Here is a 21,092-nt window from a genome sequence, read left to right as displayed (position 1 = left end):
CCCACTGTGCTTCTGTCAGCTCGGATGTGAGGCAACTTGACCAAGACTCCAGTAGCTTGGCGTGCCCCATCAGTGCTCCATTCAAAGGTTTGGAGAGCAACGAGGCCGTCTGATTGTCTCTACATGCATGTAGTGTGGCCCCCTGAGCATCTGAGGAAGCATCAACCCAACTCAATAACGACATGGCCGATCTCAGAGAACCACATCCTCTGCGTGTACATTCACTGAGACCTGACAGCACTAAGATTCGTAAAAGGTATCCAATCCCCATTCACAAACATATCATTAAGCAACCTCCCTCCTTCCAGATACCAATTGGGACAGAATAATAGTTGTCTGTTGATCCTGATGGACAGATTCAGCCATATGGATGCTTTGTTTGCAGAAAAAGTATCTTGGTTTAAACATTTCTAGCCAGGAATTCCTCAATAATTCTGTTAGTGAACTGGGGTCTATTCGCCAGCCATTCCTACACTACAGCAATGCAACAGGTGACAGGCCCACCCTGTGGGTAATGACCCGCCACCCAAGTTAAGGGCCCAAGCGTAGCAAGGGTCCCATAACGAGGGAGGTGGCCCGCCACCGACTGCCATGTCACCATGAACACCCGTGCAGCATGCTAATGTTTTTTTTAATTAAAGGAAAGTATTTTATTTCCGTGCACAAGACGCCTCCAGGCATCCTGTTCACGTAGAGCAAATACTCTACCCAACATGGTTGCCATGATTAGGAACTCAGGGTTTCATACGGATCCCCTCGTCCATTTCCATGGCAGTCAGAGCAGGGACGGGATAAGTAGCAGCGCTCAGCGGCAGAACTCACCGCTGCAAACAACAGGTAAGTGGAATTTTTTTTTGAGCAGGGTCGGTTGAGGGGAAGATGGCGGACAAGGGAACCGGCCATACAGGCGGCATGGAACGCAGGCTTTCACTGTAGTGTCAGCTGCATTCCTAGCCACCAGATTGGCTGGCTCCCCCGCCCAGGGTGCTAATGGACAATTCAAGCTGCTTCGCAATCGCCCATTTATCCAAATAATTCTCCAGAAAGAGCAACATACGTCGTAATTAAAGCAAGATGATATTTGGAGAAATGAGGGGCGCTCAACCACGCTTGTTACAAGGAAGCAGTAATTTCTATAGTTTCATCCTCAGTGTCCTCAAAGAGTTCTTTGAAACTTGAAGGGGAACCATGCTAAGAATGTAGTTAATGCATGGGGCGGGCATCATTTTCAAGGCATTTATTTTACCCCTTAGGGATAGTTTAAATGAGTCCCATGTCGCCAATTCCAATTTGTCAATAGGCTTATTCAAGTTCTTCTTCATCAACATATTCATATCAGTCGTTAACCAAAAACCCAGGTATAGCATCCTTAGAGGACACCGGCGAAATCCATGAGTAGTCAGATCAGATTTCAGACACACATGGCGTCAGACTCCAGCCTGTTTATTTTATAGCCAGATAAACGACCAAACCTCTCGATTTGTTGCATTAGGGCAGACACAGAGTTTGGGAGATCCTGTAAGACCAGCTTTAGGTCATCAGCATACCACCACAGATGGGTCCACGCTCAATAAATACCAAATGAATAATAATAATAATAATGCTCTGCGTTATGCACCATTTGGGTGTGCTCTACCTTTGTCTGGCACTACAAGGGTGGCGCGCCTCTTGCACCCATTGGAAGTGGCTGCTTTTAAAGCCACCTGATCTGCTCTGCACGTGTTCCATAAGGATTGATGCGTGTACACATTGGATTTGGATCTACCCATTGGATGATGTGCTCGAGGGGAAATAGTCTGCTCTATGTTCCTACGGGGGTAGCTTTTCTTTGTGCCCCTATTGGATCTTCTCTAGCCTACTAGAGGGGCTCTGCTTTATGCATCTATTAGACAATGCCCTAGCCTGCAGGTGGTGCTTTATACACCCATTAGACCTTCACTAGCCCCCTTGTGGTGGAGAGGCCTTCTCTAGCTTACTGCAGGGGCTCTACATTTGCACATATTGGACCTTCTCTAGCCCACTAGAGTTGCTTTGCATTATTCACCTATTGGACCTGCAGAAGCCTACGGGGGTGTGGGGCTCTGCTTTATGCACCTATTGGACCTTCTCTAGCCTGCTGGGCAGGCCTTGCTTTATGCATCTATTTGACATGCTCTAACCAACTGAGGTGGGATTTGTACACCTATAAGACCTAATCTAGCCTACTTGGGGGTGCTGCCCTATGCACATATTGGATCTTCCCAAGCCTACTGGAGGGCTTTGACTTATGCACCTATTAGACCTTCTATAGCTTACTTTGGGGTGGGTCTTTTCCTTTAAGCACCTATTGGATAAGCTCTTAGAGTAAGGTAAGACAGATGCCTCGAGCATACATACTATGTCTAAATATGTTAGCAGATAGACACCATGTGAATATTAGTTATTCTATCGTCTGACCCGTTTAACATGGGATGTGACCGTGCAAGACAACTTAGACCCACTGCTTCCATAGAAGCAGTTGTTTACAATCAATGCCCATAAGTTTCATAGACCATTCTCTATTATCCATGGTTTAATTTAGGCTCTAGATGGCTATTCTTTGACCATCTATTATAACACATGTACAGGTACATCTTGGAAAATCATCCAACCAAATTACTTCTCCCCCACGGGGATTCCTTGGCGTTCCAACAGTGACACTAACTAACTTACTGTGTGGTACCACAGATGAAGATACGGCAGGTAAATTCTGATGCACATGTTGCATGATAAGAACTCTTAACTAGAATTCAGGAATCATTCTCCGATTTTAATTTAGTTTTTCTCTACCATTTTTCTATTATTTCTACAGGTTGCATACCAATCGTGCTCTAAATACAACTTTTTGGTTATTCTTTGAAAAGACCCCCATCATTATCAAGATAGGAGATTTGACATTGAACATCCAGGTGATTATTATTATAGATATGTTCAACAGAAAGAACATGACAGAGACCAATCAAGATGAAAACTGAATGTTGTACTGAATATTGAATGATATATTATAGGTGAAGAACAAAAGCAGGAATAGAAAGAGGGCAAACAACTCTTGTAGAAGGGGACAAAACCAACCCCAAAACACGTCGAGTAATATATGTTAACACTCTCTATGATTAATAGAAAATGTGTTAAACGTACTGTGTGCCCACGAAGAATATTGCGTCTAAAATGAGTGTGACAGATAAATGTGTATGTCCACGCTTAATAAGTAAAGTTTAAATCGCATCAGTATAGATGATAAACATCTAATGAATCAATATGCAAATGTGTAGCTTGTATTTGATAGCAACATTAAATTGATGGTTATTTTTTAACATAATCATTGTCTTAAATTGTTTTTCACAAACATTTTTCAAAAACAAATTGTTCCAATTGTTAAATTATTGATTGTTTTCACAATTGATTGGGTGTGCAGGGGACGGGAGAGTTACACAAGAGTGTGGACATCTGTTGGTTTTATATTGGATAAGCACTAGCCCTCTGAGGGACTCTGCTTTATGCACTCATTGGACCTTTGCAGGGCTCAAAATTAGGATTGGATAAACAGAAGCTACAAGCAGCTCCTGGGTATCCAGCAGTAACCAGTCACCAGGAGCTACCCCTGGGAAACGAGGAGCTAGTACATAGAATTACGCAGATCTAACATACACATAAAATGCAAACATATAATTGTATCCATTATTGGGGACCGGCTCATGTTTTAAATGTCATATAGATGTGTCCTAATGTTAATTCATAGATTGTCCCAAATGCACAGAGATAAATTCACATAATTGTGTTTGTTCGGCATCAGTTGGCTTGGGGAGCCAAACGTAGCTCCTGGTAACTGTTGGTTTTAAGCTAACCAGGCTCTTCTAGGCTATAAGCATTAACTAAATAGCTCACAGTTCTCAATTTTCGAACCCTGCTTTGCTAGTCTACTGGGGAGCTTTAATTTATGCACCTATTAGCCTCTTAGGGTGGCTCTGCTTTATGCGCCTATTGGACCTGCCCCAGCCTACTGGGGGGGAGGGGCTTTGCATTATGCATCAATTGGACCAGCTGCCTCCTACTGGGGGTTGCTTTATGCACCTATTAGTACCTCTCTAGCCTTGCCTCCTTTGGGGGTTTCTGCTTTATGCACCTATTGGACCTTCTCTTGCCTACTCGAGGGGCTCAGCTTTATGCACCTATTTTAAGTTCTCTACTTTGTCCACCCACTGTGTTTTTATTTTTTGTTGGTGCATTGGTTAAGTAACAAAACCTTTTACACTAGACAAATAGGAAAAAAAACATCAATTAACACCAATAAAAACATCATAGATGGCAATATAAAAAATCCACCCGTGGTGATGCAGGATATTTGCCTGCGCAACTAACCGGACATTACATGGCAATTGATCACCGCGTAACTTCATGACAAATCTTCTGATTCTCGAATCTCGGGTCCTCAAAACAGATTCAAAAGGTTTATGTATAAAAACTCCTTGTAAACTATAAGTTTGGCATAAAGATTTAGTAGATATCCAATCAATATTATTAATCCTATCCCAGTCTGCAGCTTTTACTTTGAGCTCTTTACAGGCCACCCTAAAATTCAAAGGATTAATAATTGTATAATCAATCATTTGGAAAAAGATTTTAACATCCTTTGTCCAACCATTAAGGGCACCTAGATTTGTTTCTTCTTCCATAAATTCTCCAAAAGTAGATTAGAGAGACGATCGGTTATCCATTGCATCCAATATCTTGAGGCAGAGCACACGAGTGGCGATTTTGCATTGAGTGAGCAGAGTGGTAAAACCCATCTTGTTGCAAATAGCCTCTATTGGGACTGAATAAGGAAAACCCAATGCTGGACGCCACAATTTAACTTTGAGGATTTGTAACCAAGTAATCTCCCTATCATTGAAGGTCTCCCAACCGTACAGTGCCCACAGAACAATGCTAGCCATGTATATTTTAGGTAGGCCTTCAATTGAGTAACCAGCACTATTAGAGACAAAAGATTTGAGTTCATTACATTTCCCTGAAGTTTTTGTCATCACCTTATTGGCTAAACATATAGTATTTAAAGTATTAGAAATAGGCACACCTAAATACACATAATCATTGACTATTTACAGCACTGTATCATTAATCTTCTGTTTAAAAACAGGGTTCCTCTTCTTATTTGCCCTAATTATCATAATTTTAGTTTTTTTTATATTACTCTATAAGTCATTGGAAAAAGAGTAATCAGACAGGGCTTATAAACTGCATATCAGACCTATGGGTGAAAAATCAAAAATCACATTGTCATCCGCGTATGTAAGCCAAGAGATAAGGGGCCTGATTCACACAAATGTTTTATAATGGCGCAATCCCATAGGGAAATGCTCTGTCAATCAGGCCCAATATGTTGGCCTGCCTATAGGCGGAGGAAAGTTGTGGCATTTTCGTAATGTTTCTTCCAAGTCAGATACATAATTGTTATACGGGACCGGCGCAGAGACACATCCTTATTTTAGGGCATCATTTGTGGGAATATCTGAAGAAAGTTCCCCTTCTTGATTCATTCTCAACGAGGAAGTAGTGTCCGAATATAAAGATTTAATCAAATGCAGGATAGAATGATCCAACCCCCATTTTTCTAGTTGGTTCCAGTGTTTGTCTATTGACGGTGTTGAAAAAACCTGTGGAGTCAATAACACATATACATGAACGTTTCTTCTAATCAAGTGGGGGAGACCGAATGAAGTAAAAATGGCACCATAGAGCCCACTCCTGGTGATTTTGCATCGAGTGAGCGGAGTAGTAAAACCAATCTCATTGCAAATAGTCTCTATTGGGACTGAATTAGGTAGACCTAATGCTGGATGCCACAATTTACCTTTGAGGATTTTTATCCAAGTAATCTCTCTACCATGGAAGGCCTCCCAACCGTACAAGGTGCACGGAACAAAGCTAGCCGTGTATATTTTAAGTAGGCCTTCCATAGAGTAACCACCACTATTAGAGACGAAATATTTGATTGCATTCAATTTCCTTAAAGTTTTTGTCATCAACTTGTTGGCTAAACAGACAGTATTTAATAAATATTAGAAATGGTGTTAACATCCTTTCTAGAGCCAGTTTGTTAGTTCTTAATCACATTGTGCTTGACTATCCAAGCATTCAGTTAATCTAAAACAAGGTAACAAAACACCTGGGGGGGGGGGTGTCTACCGTTGCTAAAAGGTGATAATTTGGTGGCAGACCCAGGGGCCTTTTTTATAAATAAGGATAAGAATTGATCTTTTCCTTGTCAATCCCATCTGGGCCAGGTGCCCGTGACGATTTCAACATACAAATAATTCTTTCAATACCATTAATGGTGAAATCCAAGCAATTTTTATTAGAAATAGTCAAAGGCCTTTGTGAAGACACACGCCTTATAGTAGATGTCACACATTATTCTGCCAAATTGTTTCAGGGATAGGATTGCTCTCCTTTCTCAGTGCCCTTTAGCATACATATCTGGCCCAGAATGTATGTGCATCATTCAACTGCAAATCACTAAGCATAATATGTCATTGTGCAGTGGCTGAAGAGCTTTTATGTGCTCTGAGCCCAATTTTAAATGTTGTTCTAATCCTAGTTATCTGTTGTTGCACTTCAGCCAGGCAAATTTTCCATTCCTTGACTTGTCTAATATGAGCATTGCACGGCCTTTTTTTCTCAGCAATTAGTATATCATATCTTTTTCCTGGTGCCTGTGTGTCGTCACCATTATTTTACCCTTGAGCCCTATTCATATAATCAAATACGTCATTAACATTATGCTAATAAACCTCAGGCGCTGGGCATAATAGAGCACCATCCCGAATATGTCTCAGATAGAACGCCTTATTGAATTTATCTATAGTCTATTACCTTTCATATTTAATAGTTACATACCAGCCACATTCCTGATAATATCCCTTCTGTATTGAATAGTGCATTTAATTACCACATGATTGCTGGCTTTGTTTGGAATAAGACTAAAATATTGAATACATTTTAAAAAGGAACGAGTTACGGTCAATCCGAGAGTGAGACATACCATTCATCCAAGTATAACTAGCAACACCTTTAGAATTGGATTTGAGACAGAGTTGGAATAAGTTGTAGCTTTCAATAAAACTATTCCAATTTTTAAGACACTTCATATCAGAATTCTCCTTAGAAACTGGGTCCAATGCCATAATGCCATTAATATTTCTTATTATATTATATTGAGAGACATTATTATTCTTTACACCCATGATCAAACCCCGGAGGGTCTGGCTGACGGCTTTTGGTGGGCCATTTTTTGTATAACATGATAGCAATCAAGGAGATATGGGCGAGTAAGCCAAGTTTCTTGTAATAAAAAAATGGCAGATTTTATTAAATAAGCTTTCCCAGAAACATTAGTAATAAACAAGTTATAACCCCTTGTATTCCAAGATATTTTCAGAGGTTTCCTTCAATTTTAGTTAAGTCAAGCCACAACATCAAAGTCTTCTAGCTATTGTCTAGTAAAATTATGATTCCCACTCAATTATGAAGGATGGTGTAATGCAGAAATAACTTTTTTAGCAATGAAATCAATATCTTTCAAAACACACATTGCTACTCATTGGTACGCAGGTTCGATACTTGTCTATCGTTAGAAATCTTTCAAGGTTTTATTATATTTCTTATCAGCTCATATTCCATTCGCAAAAAATCTTGAGAAAAATACATAATTAAATCCACTATAACTCAGGATAGGATATGGAAGGAACAAGTGACCAGCTTATTTCATGCTCTGTTTCAGGAATCTCCACTAATGTATTAATTTATTGTGCATTTGTTAGGCTCCTATCCAATCAAATGATGTTTCGAGGCACCACAAGGCAACGTGGGGAGGGAACGGGAGTAAATAACAGTGGCAAAAACCATAAATAATCAAACGTGGTCCTACTAGGCCTTGTGGCATTCGGACGTGCAAGTGCAGTGAAGAGAAGTGCAGAGGATAGGGAGCAAGGGAGCAGGGTAAGGACAAGTGCTAGTGGGAGCCGGGAGGGCAGGGCTAAGGAGAGCCAATTGAGGAGGCCATTGGCTAAGTGCTAAAGTGTAGGGATCCCAAGGGTGAGATATACCGCCGCCAGACAGTGGTCCCACACGGGCAATACGGAAGTGCAGGGGGTGCTGATGTTGACTGGGTATAGGGGCCTGGTAACCTGTGAGATTCATGAAGGGCCAGGCTGCCAGTCTCAATGGCTGTAGGGTGTTTAGCAGTGGAGAAAAGCAGAGAGTTGAGAAGACTCTGGACCTTAAGGAGGTCCAGCTCAAGTCTGAGAGAAGCAAGGAGGCTTTCCAAAGTCGAAGTGTGAGACCAGGTATGAGACCTGGCCCCCACTCTTTTCTTGGAGAAGCGTTTGATGAGGAGAGAGTGGGAGTTAGACGAGCGGTGGGCTCTAGCAGGAGAGTATTTAGGGAGGTAAAGTTGAAGATAGCGTGGTCACAGGCCCAGAAAGCTTTGTGGATGATGCAGAGGGTCTTGAATGTTATCCTTGCGGCCACCGGAAGCAGTGGAGAGATTTTAGGACTGGAGAGATGTGGTCCCTGGGCTTCAGAGGCCAAGGATAAGTCTTGCAGCCCTATTCTGGATTAGCTGAAGGGGGTGAAGGCGCACCCCTAAACGCTCACACCAGAAAAAATACAACTCGATAGGGAAAAAAGCCCAAGTAACTCTTGCACGGATAACAAGTTTTATTTCTACAAAAATAAATGTGCCAGCAAAGAACTCTGCTGCCAAGGAACGTTCTGAGCAAAAAGTGTGCAAGCAGCAACTTAAAAGGGGACGCAGCGTCATTCATATACAGTAAAAACCTGCACGGCTAGTTGTTGCGACCCTATACATGGCCATCCTACTGCATAGGGGATGCCAGGCCATTGGTCCCAGCCCAGTACGTCTGTCTTTCATCACGTGGGGTCTGCTGGGCTCGCTGTCTCCAGGGAATCAAGGTCAAAGAAACAATTAGCCACATTATGCTAACAGTGCTACTCTATCATTATACAGAGCACCTGCCATGAGCATAGGCTGGTACAGGGGGGGTCTCTAGGTAACTCTGACTCACACACATGTCACTCACCCCAGTCGCATCTTCTGGCTTACAAGGCTTCCACCCTCACTTTTATAATGTGTCCCTCCGTGTACTATAATGTGTCCATCCGTGTACCTTGCGTTACAAATTATGTCATTGTGAAATAAAGGTATGGTGACCATTCTGTTAGACCTGTTGTGACTGATTGGTTTACGGTCGGTGGTCTGGGGTCCACTGGCGTCTTAGAAATCAGGTGTCTTGAAATGTGGACAGTTGTAGGGGCTATAACTCGTGGTTGGCTGGGTGGGAGTCGGAGGCCTCTTCTGGCCTGTTTCTGATAACAAGTTCACTGAGGCGCCTAGCACTGTCTCGTGGCCTTGCAGGGCACAACTCATTCTGAGAGTTTTCTGAGCTCATACACATTGCAATAATAGCGTCCACCAATTTAACTCTAGCGGTATTAATAACTGCCTGTTTCTTGTGTATGATGTCACATAACAGGAAAAGAGCATTGAGGGTGACCAATGACTCTGAGACCTCCGGCTCAGTCTAAGAAGTTTCAGTTGAAATGAAAGAATGTTCATTATGAGTATTATCATTAACCGGAGAAGAGAAGTATGCACTTTCAGCAATACAAGCCAGATCGAGAGATTTAGAAAGGTTAGGTGATTTCACAGGGTCAAAGCCTATAATATTCATTGATGGATCAATAGTTTGCAATGGACTATTTGTAAATTTAAGACACAAATTTAAAAGTGATTTGTTATCAATTGAAGACAAAAAGGAGGATTGATCTGGTTATTTATTCCAAGTTCGTTTTCTACAACTACCTCCTCTTGGTCATCTTCTATGATTGCCTTCACCTGGTCAATTTTTTCCAAATCATGTTCCATGGTTAACTCATCAGTATTCTGTATCCTTGATGTTAATTTCTGCATAATCAAATAAGCCGTTATTTTCCCGTGTTCATCCTTATTATTACCATGATCAGCTTTCCCTTTCGGAGTTTGAGTCATATTAGAGATCCCGGAGAGCAGTGTTTTCAAACCTATAGCACGCCTTCTTATGCTATGCTCCCACTAGTTGCCAGTTCTCTGCCGGGTGAAGCACGATTAACAATTCGCAATCCGTATCTTTTCCACGCAGCTGGCATAATCATTTCAGAATTGAACTCTGACAATCACTGCTGTTACTAAGCCGCTAAACCGGGAACTACGGCTCATGTAGCCACTCTCTTCCCTGCGCGTGCTCTCACGCGCTGATCAGGGATATTAAAGCCAGCCGACCTGGCATGTAGATTCCAATGCCAGCAGACCGAAATATTGGCGCGCAGACTTCTTAGCTCCCAAAGTGCTTAGACGCTCAGAATCACGTGGAGACCTGCTGCCAAACTGCGGCTCACTTAGCCACTCCCTTCCCCATGTGCACGCTCACATGTTGATCAGAGATTTTAAAGGCATCAGACCAGGTGAGTAGATCCCAATGCCAGCAGACCGAAATAATCAAGCGCACACTTCTAGCTCCCAATGTGCTCTGATGCCCAGAATCACAAAGACCTGCTGCAACCTGTGGCTCACTTAGCCACTCACTTCCCCACGCACACACGCTGAACTCCGATTATAAAGCCAGTAGACCAGGATAGTAGATTCCAAGGCCAACAGACCAAAATAATGGAGCGCAGACTTCTTAGCTCCCAAAATGCCCTGATGCTCCGAATCACACAGAGAGCTGCTGCTAAACTGCCGCTCACTTAGCCACTCACTTCCCCACGCCCACTGTATGTGCTGGGTGGGAAGTTGCTCAAGAGAACCGCCACCCGATGCACTTACACAGTGCCTTCCAAGAGCCAACTGCCTAGAGTGGCGAGCAAATCCCCTCGCCCACCTCACCCCCTCCCCACTCAGCCCTGGGACGGTGGAAGTGGCCATGCCATGGCACCTGGAAAGATGTTGCTTTGACCTCCGCGCCGAGCGGCCGGCACGGGATTCGTGCGGGCGTGTCTGTGCATGCACGGCCTGGGGCTCGTGTAGCTCGAGGCCGGGCCCCGTTGTGTGGTGTAGGGTGTGTTAGTAGTGTTATAGGTCCAGGAGAATACAGAATGCCAGGCGGTTGCAGGCGGCAGAGAAGGCAGGGGCCTGGAAGGGCCAGGAGGGCAAGGAATGGCCTTTTTACCGGGAGGTCACCGGGACGGGACAGTGCGGTCATTCAAGATGGTTGATGTTCAGGTGTGGGGCGCTGGACAGGCATTATCATGTATTAGTTGACTGTTTAAGGACTTTTTAGTGCGTGCTGTGAAACGGTCATGTATCTATCAATGTTCGGAGCGTTTGAACCGGCTGCATAATAAAAATGGCCTTTGTCAACTTAATACGTCAGTCCCGGTGTTTCTTTTTGCAGCCCGCGATGCATTCCGCGGGCACCCCGGCAGTGCTCAGTCAACAATGTATGTATGCTCTAGAAACGGTGCAGGGGGTGGGGGCTACAGCCCCGGGTCTTTTGGTTGTAGCCCCGGATACAACCAAAAGGCTAGCTAGCTCCTAGTCCCGCCAATCCGGGCCTTAGCTTAGCCCCCGGATACTTTCCAGACCCAGCAACACCCCTGGGCTTCTGCATGCTTTGTGTTAGCATGCCTCCACTTCCTGGGGGCATTTTAACCATGCCTAGTGGGTGTGTATTCACAATAAAGTTGCCACAAATAAAGAACCTTTCATGAATAACATACATCAACCACATTATTCAGGTTTTTTAAATGATTCTAACCATGTTAGATAGGTGAAATCGTCTCGTCTAAGGCGCGATGGCCCGCGGCAGGCCCCCGGCGGCCAGTGGTGGCGCGCAAGCCCCTGCTCTGTGCCCTGACGCTCTCCGGTCTCTGACACGAGGGGAAGCCACGGCCGCCCATCCCTTCTCGCCTGCCCTGGCGCAGCTGCGCACGGGAGCCGGCGGCACCTCTTTCCCGGACACCCCCAGAGGAGAAGTAAAAGGCTGATCATCCGCATTGCAAATAGAGCGAGTTCCGGGAGTCGGGGAAATCACTTCTGAACTGTGCAGAGCGCGGCCGGCAGATGCCAGACGCTGCCTCACATGGGAGTGAAGAAGACGCGGCCAAATAAACATTCTAACAGGTCGCAGTCTTGATATGAAGCACGTGGCATCGCGTCGCAGAGGCGGCCTGGTAGATAACATATCCTTCCAGGTGCTGCTATGCAACGTTCGAAAGCATTCATTGCTACCTGGCAAGGGGCGGTTCGTATCTTGGGTATAACTTGAGAACCTGTGAAATCTATCCTGGTAGAAGAGATGGGCAGAGGCCCAGAGGCGGCTAGACCTTGCAAACTCGTTCCTACATGCTCAATTTTTAATCGCCCCTGCACATATTGTTTACGTGTCCCAGCATACATTGGTCTCTGCTGGCACGGCTCCCGGTCACGGTCTAATCGGCGAAATAAAATGGACATTTCACTGCCTGTGAAGCCAGCTTGGGACATGCAGCGCAGCCCCGAGTTGTGCGTTGCAGGAGCATAGGACGTTTCACTGCTCAGCACCGAGACGCTCATGCATGCCATGGGTGGGTATCATTGCCTCCTGGGTACTCACCAGCTGCTCCCTCAGGGCGCTCAGGCTGCTCTCCAGGCGCTGCTCCTCGCTGCTGCCCTGGCGGGGGGCTCCGGGCCCCTGGGCCGCGTCCATGGCCAGCGCGCGAGCCACCAGGGCCTGCTGCCGGCTCCGGAGCAAGTGCAGCTCCCGCAGCCCGGCCAGGGCGGCCTGCAGCCTTTCCCCGACGCGGTCTCGGTCCCAGCCCGACTGCATGTCAGTCTTTAGCTGCGGGCCCTGGGCATGGCAGGGGGGAGGCCGCGAGGGGGAAGAGCGCAGAGCCTGCCTCGGAGAGGGGACGCGGGCTGGATAGACACCGCGGGCGGGTAGGGAGGCGAGTGCTTGTGCTTCACGTCCTGCAGTGCGGCCACCGTCCCGACCAGCTCCCGGCTCAACCACTCACTCTCTGCTCCAAGCAGCGTATGAAGCAGCTTCCCTGCCTGGTGCCGGGCAGTGGGTGGGGCGCGGGGCGTGGCCAGCCCATGCCAGCTGCAGCGGGTCTGCAGAGGTTAAACCTGGGCCATCCCTACCTGGGCACAGACAAAGCCACGCCCCTCGCGAACCTCTTGCACAACGCGCCCCCACCCCCATTTCGGCACGTACCCTACTCCTTGTCTTCCTGTAAACCTAATCCACACCCGGGCCGGGAGGTTAGCGGCTCCCCGGAGCTCAAGGCCGCGGGGGTCCATCCACTCCTGGGGCCACGAGGAGGTCGATCGTGGAGATAGAGTCCCTGTTAAAAGCTCCGCGCCCACTGCCTGGAGGTCCCACGAAACACTCCAGATGGAAATGAAGCTGGGTGGGTGTCTGTTTCTGGAACTCTAGACATATCATCGCTGTATCATCCACTCACACACTCTACAAAACAGCCTCTCAGTCACATGCCCAGTGGGCCCCCCATATCCCTTTATCCTTATTCAACAGCCATCACCTGCCACACCATGAGCTACACACAATGTGGCACCAGTCGGTGACCAGAGATCTGGAACGCCCCATGCAGTTGCCATTTATTTATTTATTTATTTGCATCTATATAGCGCACAGCGGCCCGGAGGCATCGTGTATTTAATGGCCCCCGCCCCTCCCGGTCGCCCGTCGATGGTTTACACGTAGGGTTGTCCCACTCCAGGCCCCCAGGGCCGGAATCCTGACAGCTCTTCGGGGATATCTCTCATCTCATACATTTAGAACCATTGTATGCAAATGCGTCGCATACATATTAATGAGTGGTTTCCCGAAAACCTGTCAGGTTTCTGGACCCTGGACACAAGCTTAATTTAGAATGTATCTCCTAACGCGTAAGCCTGTCACGGGCCAGTTTTTCAGCAATGATATTAAAAAAAACGTGAACCTTCAAAAGACGCCGGCATGGAAGCTCGATCAAATCTCATGACAAGAAAGTCATGTCACGGCAGGTATTTATAAAACGCGTTTTTTCCTGGTAGGGTGATGCTAAATGCATGTCAAGAACACGATGCCAAGGCACAGGACCTGTATTTTCCTTAAACTTCCCATAGAAGCCTTTACATGAAAACAGCGCCTCAGTGGACTTGCGTGGCCTCGGGATCTGCGAACGCCACCTGCCTGCTCTGTAGGGTGTTTTCCACGGAATCGCCGAGGGGTAAAACGGGAGAGGCCATGTTGTGTAATCTTACAAGGGCATTGTGCCTGCCATCTACAGGCGCTGTGTGGCCGAGGGCTGCCTCGGTTGCATTATCTGGGAGGCATCTGCTAGTTGTAGGATCTACTATGCGATTCCAGAAGATGTCAGACCCCGCGACCTTCCAGAGTCTGACATTCCTACAGCACTGCTGTGCTACACGGTGCTCATGGACGTGTGTGATGAGGGCACTGGCTGCGCCAGTTGGCAGCTAACGGCCGAGAAGTGGGTATTGATGAGCTTGGCAGTAACGTCATTTTAAGATACCTTTATTTTTTGGATACTTATATGAGCAGATGCTTGAAAGAAACAGGGATAAGATTACACGTCGCTTCTGAAACGGGACTCTGAGAGGAAAACATTACGACCACGCTCGGAGGATCCCATGAATGCGTGGTTTTGCCACCTCACATCTCTATTTTTCTGTAAGCATCCCGAGGAGGCCTATTGAGAGCGCGCCCCCCTTTCGCATGCAGATCGCCTGCCCCTCGCCCCATCTCTCCTTTTCTCCCATTCATCCTCGCGCAGGCCCATCCCCGCGCTATCTTTATCCCCGCAATCCCGCTGATTATCTCCCCGGCCGTCTGATTGCTTTCCTGCGCAGTAGCTTTGACGAGGGCCGGTAATCGCCGAGAGGCCGACCCCCCGCTCGCTGCGGCTGTGTATTAGCGGGGTCCGGCCGACTGGCAGCCAACGACATGAAACGTGTGCAGGCTTGTGTCGCCACGCTGCCCGTTTTCGCCTGGGAGGGGGGGGTGGAGGGTGGGTGTCCATTGATTGAAGGCGCCATAAACCTTTACATATATTCGGCCAATGAACGCAGCAAAGGCCGCACAAAAGAGCCTGTTTTCTGGCAAGCCCGTCACTGTCCCGCAGTCGATCCATTTCCTCGCTCGGCGTTTCATCTTTGGAGTAGCTGCATGAAAGGCGGACAGCACGCAAGGCATTTCAGCAGTACACAGGGATGCCACGGAACCTTCACCTGCTGGGGCGACGTTTCTCCTATCAACTTGTATTTCTTGGATTTTCAAAGCACGGCATATCTGATTAGACATTAATATATCCACGTAGAAAGGAATTTAAATAACACATTTCGAATTCTCCAAGTACAAATTCTTCGAAGTTTCCGTAAGGCGCTATATGAAATCTTACAAAAAACGCCGTGCATATTCACTCTGTGGCGTTGCCGCCTGCGCACTCTGAGCACTTCCAATGCGTGCTTGAAATTGTGCAGCCACGTTCCACTTCAATATGGCTAATGCCAGCATGATTTATACTTCAAACCATCGGCATCTCGATTTGGTTCGTAACGCTACATCATGTCCTTTGCGTTATTAGTATTGTATCGCCTCTAGTCACACATCTTACCTCCCCCACGCGCACAGGCCCAGATATATCTGGAGGCGAAGCTTTGCCACAACTGTCCGACCCACCCCCTAGGTGAGAAATGGGAGGGGCCCACAGGTGACGAGTCGCCCCCTGAGAGGTGTGACTCGCCAGTGGAAATGCAGGCAGTTAGCAGGCTATCATGCCATTAGATGGTTTCAACTGGATCCAGCCGCACGGGCAGCGCGTAAGACCTCTGTGGCGTTGACGCGTGAAGTGTAACAAGCCACAGCGATGACGGCTGAAACCAGCGCAATACTAGTCTACAACATACACGAACAGCTGTTCCGAAACGCACCTTTAGCTTTTGTTTTACTGCTGAATTACTTGCACATGTAACCGTTTGCATGGGAACGTTACACTGTCCTTGTATGTGCTGTATATGTACCATGGTGTGAGGGCAGCTTGACCTGGTCTTTTACCCATGAGAGGAGTATGCCCAGGCCCGTGCAGATTCGTTATTCACACCCAGGATTGCATGCGATTTTGCTTAGTTAATTCTGCTGGGGGAGAGGCGATCTACCACGAACATGACAACGAAGAAAAGCATCTCTCATTTGTGCTCTGAATTTGGGAAAAGGTTCAGTGAAAGGGGGGGGGCCTGTGGAGCACAAGGTACACGTTTCTCTCCTGGGAGGTGTTGGGCGCTGCACTCTGGCCAGCAAGCCGCGCGAGTGGGGGGGGGGGTAGAGTGCCTCCCATAGCTCTCAACTACTTGTGTCACAAAGGCAGGTGAAATCACCCGATTTTGTTTTTGGCGGGTGAGACGCCCATTGGAATGAATGGGCGTGCAGGAGGCTTGGCGGGTGAGTCTGCACTTTACAAGGCAGGTGACACCCGCCAAAAGCGTGTGAGTTGGGAGCTATTGCCTCCATAGGCTATTTATAGGGGTGCCGGCAAAGGTTCAGGAACAGTTGGCGGTTAACGCCGTTCCATGTTGCCTGGACCTTAGCTGGCCCTGCGACTGAGGTGGCGGCTTAGGGGGCACAGGTGAACGCGTTGGTGGGGGGGGGAGGGGGGGTATCCCAGTGAAGAGAAGTTTTTTTTTTAATTTAAGTTATGGGGTGATAGGAGTGGGTTGCCCAAATCCTTCCGAGGCTTTCTAGGGATGGTGGGGGATTGGGAAACAATAATAAAAAAAAAGAATAGGTGATGAAGGGCAGAATTCGGTGGGGGCTCTGCAGTCACAGTTGTCGTTGACGCAGATATGCGTGGAGTTGTGCATTTCTTAACACGAGAATGGAGATGCTGGCTTAAAAAAAAAGAGAAAAGAAGAGCAAAAATAAAAGGAAAGGAAAGAAAGGGTTCAAGGATCTTTAGTGAAGGAAAAAAATGGGCCGCAGAGGGGGCTATATCAGAGGATGTGCGCTCTGGTGAAGCAGCGGAAATAGAACGACAGAGCAGGGGATGAAGGGGCAGTGGTGCTACATGAAGTAGCAGGGCGTGTAGATTGAACTGCATGGACAAGGGGTGCACAGACGGCCCCTGGTGGAGTGGGGGAACAGTAATCACATGGAGCATTTGCAAGGGTGAGCATGGGGCTGTAATGCGTGGTAATACGCTCTTGTTTTGCGCTATCAGCAGGTTGCAACCATGTTCACGATCATATATATATGGCGTTATTACTTCTTATACATTTGGTTAATCCTCAGATCAAAGTTCATAAATCTATGTAAAATAACCCAGTGTCTCTTTTATTTCTTCATAAAAGGCAGTATAAATCCATAGGCATCCAATAATCCACCTTCACGGCTGGACATTATACATATATTAAATCACATCAGCCATAAAAAAATTCAAAAGTTATACACACACGGACTATCACGTAATGTCAAAAAAAGCATATACATACCCAATGACAAAACAAAAACACACACAAAAAACCACTGAAAAAACAGAAAAAAACAAGTCATGAGTTGCATATTACAATACCATATAGGGCTGTTTAAAAGTAGGTGAAACAGCAACTCATTTACCTGGCTGCTTTAAAAGTTATGGATATGAACATCTGTAAAAAACAAAGCCAAATAGCATAAATGTAGTTCATTGCTAATGCCTAATTCTTAATTTCCGAAGCTACATGCACACATATAGACACATGGAGAGGTGTAGGTCTATTTACCTGGAAACATCCAGTCATCAGTACAGAGTGATGAAGTAACACATGTCTACATGTTTCTAAACAAAGACATACACAAAATATAATGTCAGCTCTCAGTCGTCATCCTCAAAAGTATGAATAAGTACCCTCAGCCTAGCAAGGCCTGCCTTAAAAATGTAGACCCATCAGTGAAGACTCTAGTAGCCTTGCTTCCGTGTTACTGTCATTGCCAAAACCTTACCTGCTCTAATGGTGTTCCCTATCCTTCACATCTAGACACCCCATATTTTGAAGTGTGTATTAGTCTAAACAGTGGGGAGGGAAATTGGCAGCCTATACTGTGGCACAATAGAAACATCTTTATCACTTACATGTTAAAAAATTAATTAAAATACATATACCCTCTCAACTATGCATATAAATGAAAGAACAAAACACACACATACAAATTTAAATGTAAACAATATACAAAGAATGCACAATATGCACAACAGTGACTCTTAACCTCTGTGAGTAATGGAGGCTCTACTACATAAAGCCTACAACTTGTAGGTGAAGTATGTAATTTACAGTCTCGAAAGAGTTGTGATGACTCAGTGTATTGAAGAATGTATGCACAAAAGCCTCTGCACTTCAGCATCGGCCAACTCTCAACATGTTTCTGTTTGTAATCCCCTTAGTGGCGAACAATCATCAGGAGCAATATAATTGAGGTCACTGATAATGCTAGGTATCTGAAATTTTGAAAACCTTCAATCATTTTAAAAACAGTTTCAATATAGTTGTTTCGTCTAAACACTTTACGTTCTCCTCACTATAGGCTGCCAAAGGAAAACAAAAACAGTAATTAGAACTATAATAAATGTTGGGTCATATTCAATATAACCCTCTTCAAAGCGTTAGGTGCGGAAATATCCCAATAATTTACCACAGGTAGTGGGGTAGTCAACTCTCACTGGGAAAGTCTCTGTTAATAAGCCAGTGAGTAGTCTCTGGAAACACAAAGATGTGTTAGTAAAGTACCAACCGCCCTTTAGTGTTCGTCCTCTCGGTTTCAAACACAGCTCACACCAGAAGAAATTGCAGAAAGAACTTGAGGTATACCAACCTTGTCTTGATCTGTAGCGTTCACCAATGAAGAGTGTGTAAAAAAAGTCACAGTATGTCCTCAGTCTGTGGGAGGTAGAATATAAACCCAAAATATACACTCAAATCAATGTGTTAAAGGTGACTTCAAACACATTATTTATTTAATTTATTCATTGTGCATTTGTTAGGCACTTAAAAAACTAGCAAATTGTGTTTCAAAGTGTCCACATGGCAACAGGGAGGCAACATGGGATTCAAAATTAATATATACACTGGAGGATAAAGACAAGCCTACTAGGACTTGTGAGTATTCAGAACGTGCAAGTGCAGAGAGAGAAGATGGGAAGAGGGTGTGGGGGGTAAGTGCTGGAGTGCCCATGCTCGTGGGTGAGCAGCAGATGTAAGTGGCAAGTATAGTAAGTGCTAGAGAGCGTTGAGCTGCAATAAGTGGGCAAGTGCAGGCCTAAAATAGCATAGTCCAGTGGGTGCCGAGGCAAGTGCTGCGTGTAGGCAGAAGCTGAGGTGATTGGGTGTGGGAGGCCAGGGCCCTGAGGACACAAAAGGGCCCTAGTCACCTATCACAGCGACTGTGAGGTTAGATGTCCATTCTCAGTAAAGCTATACTTACCAATCTTGTCTCCAGTCTTCAGTTTTATTAAGAAGACTAAGAGTGGTCAGCAAAGCATAGTGAGTTGCCCCTTATGGCTACACATGCATCAGATCTTCTGTAGGTAGGAACCATGCAGCGATGCAATAATGTAGAAACGGTCATCTTCTAATGTAGGCTATTAGCATGATTTGCATTGTAAACAGCAAAGTCTCCCTGTGCGTAGAACGCTTAGCAGTTCTAATGTTGCCTTGCAGCCAGCTATGAATAACTGCAGCTTGAAACGGCGTGGACAAATGCTGTCGACTAAATTAAAGGGGTGTGTATGAAGCTTACCATATCGCCAGAGCGGTCATTCTCCAAGTATGTTTATCTTTCAAGTCTATAAAATACATTCTAGTAGGTGCTAATAGTGGTCAGCAAACTTTGATAATAGTGCAAGCACTGAATTTATCCCTGCCGTGATTAGACATCCAGGAGGGTCAGTGAGTGTTTTGTGTATTTTGGCCAAACAATAGAAAGCATGGGTAGTGGACTTCTCGTTGGTTGATCAGGAATCCTGCTTCTTATTTGCTTATCCATACTCTCTGTTCTGCTTTGGCCACTTTAAGGTCAATCGGTTTTAACAAAACCTTAGTCAGATCTTCCGGGAGGATTTTGTAACACTCAGTGTTATGCAGACCTTCATCAATATAGTTGATTTTGTTGACCAAAGCAGAACAGACAGGATGGATAAGCAAACAAGAAGCAGGATTTCTGGTCAAAGAGAAGTCCACTGCCCCTATGTTCTTTTTCATGTAGTTTTGCCCAAAAGGGTCCTCTTATTAAGCACCTGAATAAACTGGCAAGAAACCTGACACATGCACAGAATGTGGGAACACTTGCCATCTCAAGAACATACTTATTGGCCACATGAGGGCATAGACCAAAAACCTTATCAGTGCACTGAATTTGAGAATAGCGTCCATTTGCATTATACACTTTTCTGCCACTGGCAAATGCATACAGGCAAGAAATAACATGTCTGCATTGAATGTGGGAAAATATGTGCTCAGATGGAGATCTTGCCATCCAACAGAGAAGACATACAGGAGGGAAGCCTCACAAGCGCATTGAATGTGGGAAGCTTTTGCTCAGAAGGAAGATCTTATTAGCCACCAGAGAGTAAACTTAGGTGAGAAGCCTCATGAGTGCATTGAATGTGGGAACGAATTTGCTGAGAAGGGAGCGCTTACTATCCATCAGAGAACACATATAGACGAGAAACCTTATGAGTGCATTAAATGTGGGAAAGGATTTGCTTGGAAGGGACAGCTTATTAGCCACCAGAGAACATGTACAGGTGAGAAATCTTATGAGTGCATTGAATGTGGGAAAGGGTTTTCTCAGAAGGACATTTTATTAGCCATCAGAGAAAACATACAGGTGAGAAACCTGATGAGTGCATTTAATTTGGGAAAGGGTTTACTTGGAAGAAACATCTTATTAGCCACCAGAGCACACATACAGGTGAAAACCCTCATAAGGGTATTGAGTGTGGGAAATGGTTTAGTCATAAGTGAGGTCTTTTTTACAACAAGTCCT

General features: G+C 45.6%; 1 protein-coding gene across 1 annotated transcript in view; it reads right to left on the bottom strand.

Annotated features, from left to right (window-relative positions):
• DACT2 (dishevelled binding antagonist of beta catenin 2) overlaps window positions 1-13,115 on the bottom strand; it is a 58,124-nt gene extending 45,009 nt beyond the window's left edge. Inside the window, exon 1 of the mRNA XM_069606963.1 lies at window positions 12,669-13,115. Coding sequence (XP_069463064.1) covers window positions 12,669-12,881 — 213 coding nt within the window. The 5' untranslated portion in view covers window positions 12,882-13,115. The remainder of the gene's footprint in view (window positions 1-12,668) is intronic.
• Window positions 13,116-21,092: the final 7,977 nt, after the last annotated feature.

The sequence above is a fragment of the Ambystoma mexicanum genome, chromosome 4p (assembly GCF_040938575.1).
Source record: "Ambystoma mexicanum isolate Mex_15411 chromosome 4p, UKY_AmexF1_1, whole genome shotgun sequence".
NCBI lineage: Eukaryota > Metazoa > Chordata > Amphibia > Caudata > Ambystomatidae > Ambystoma > Ambystoma mexicanum.
This window is presented reverse-complemented; position numbering and strand designations above follow the sequence as displayed.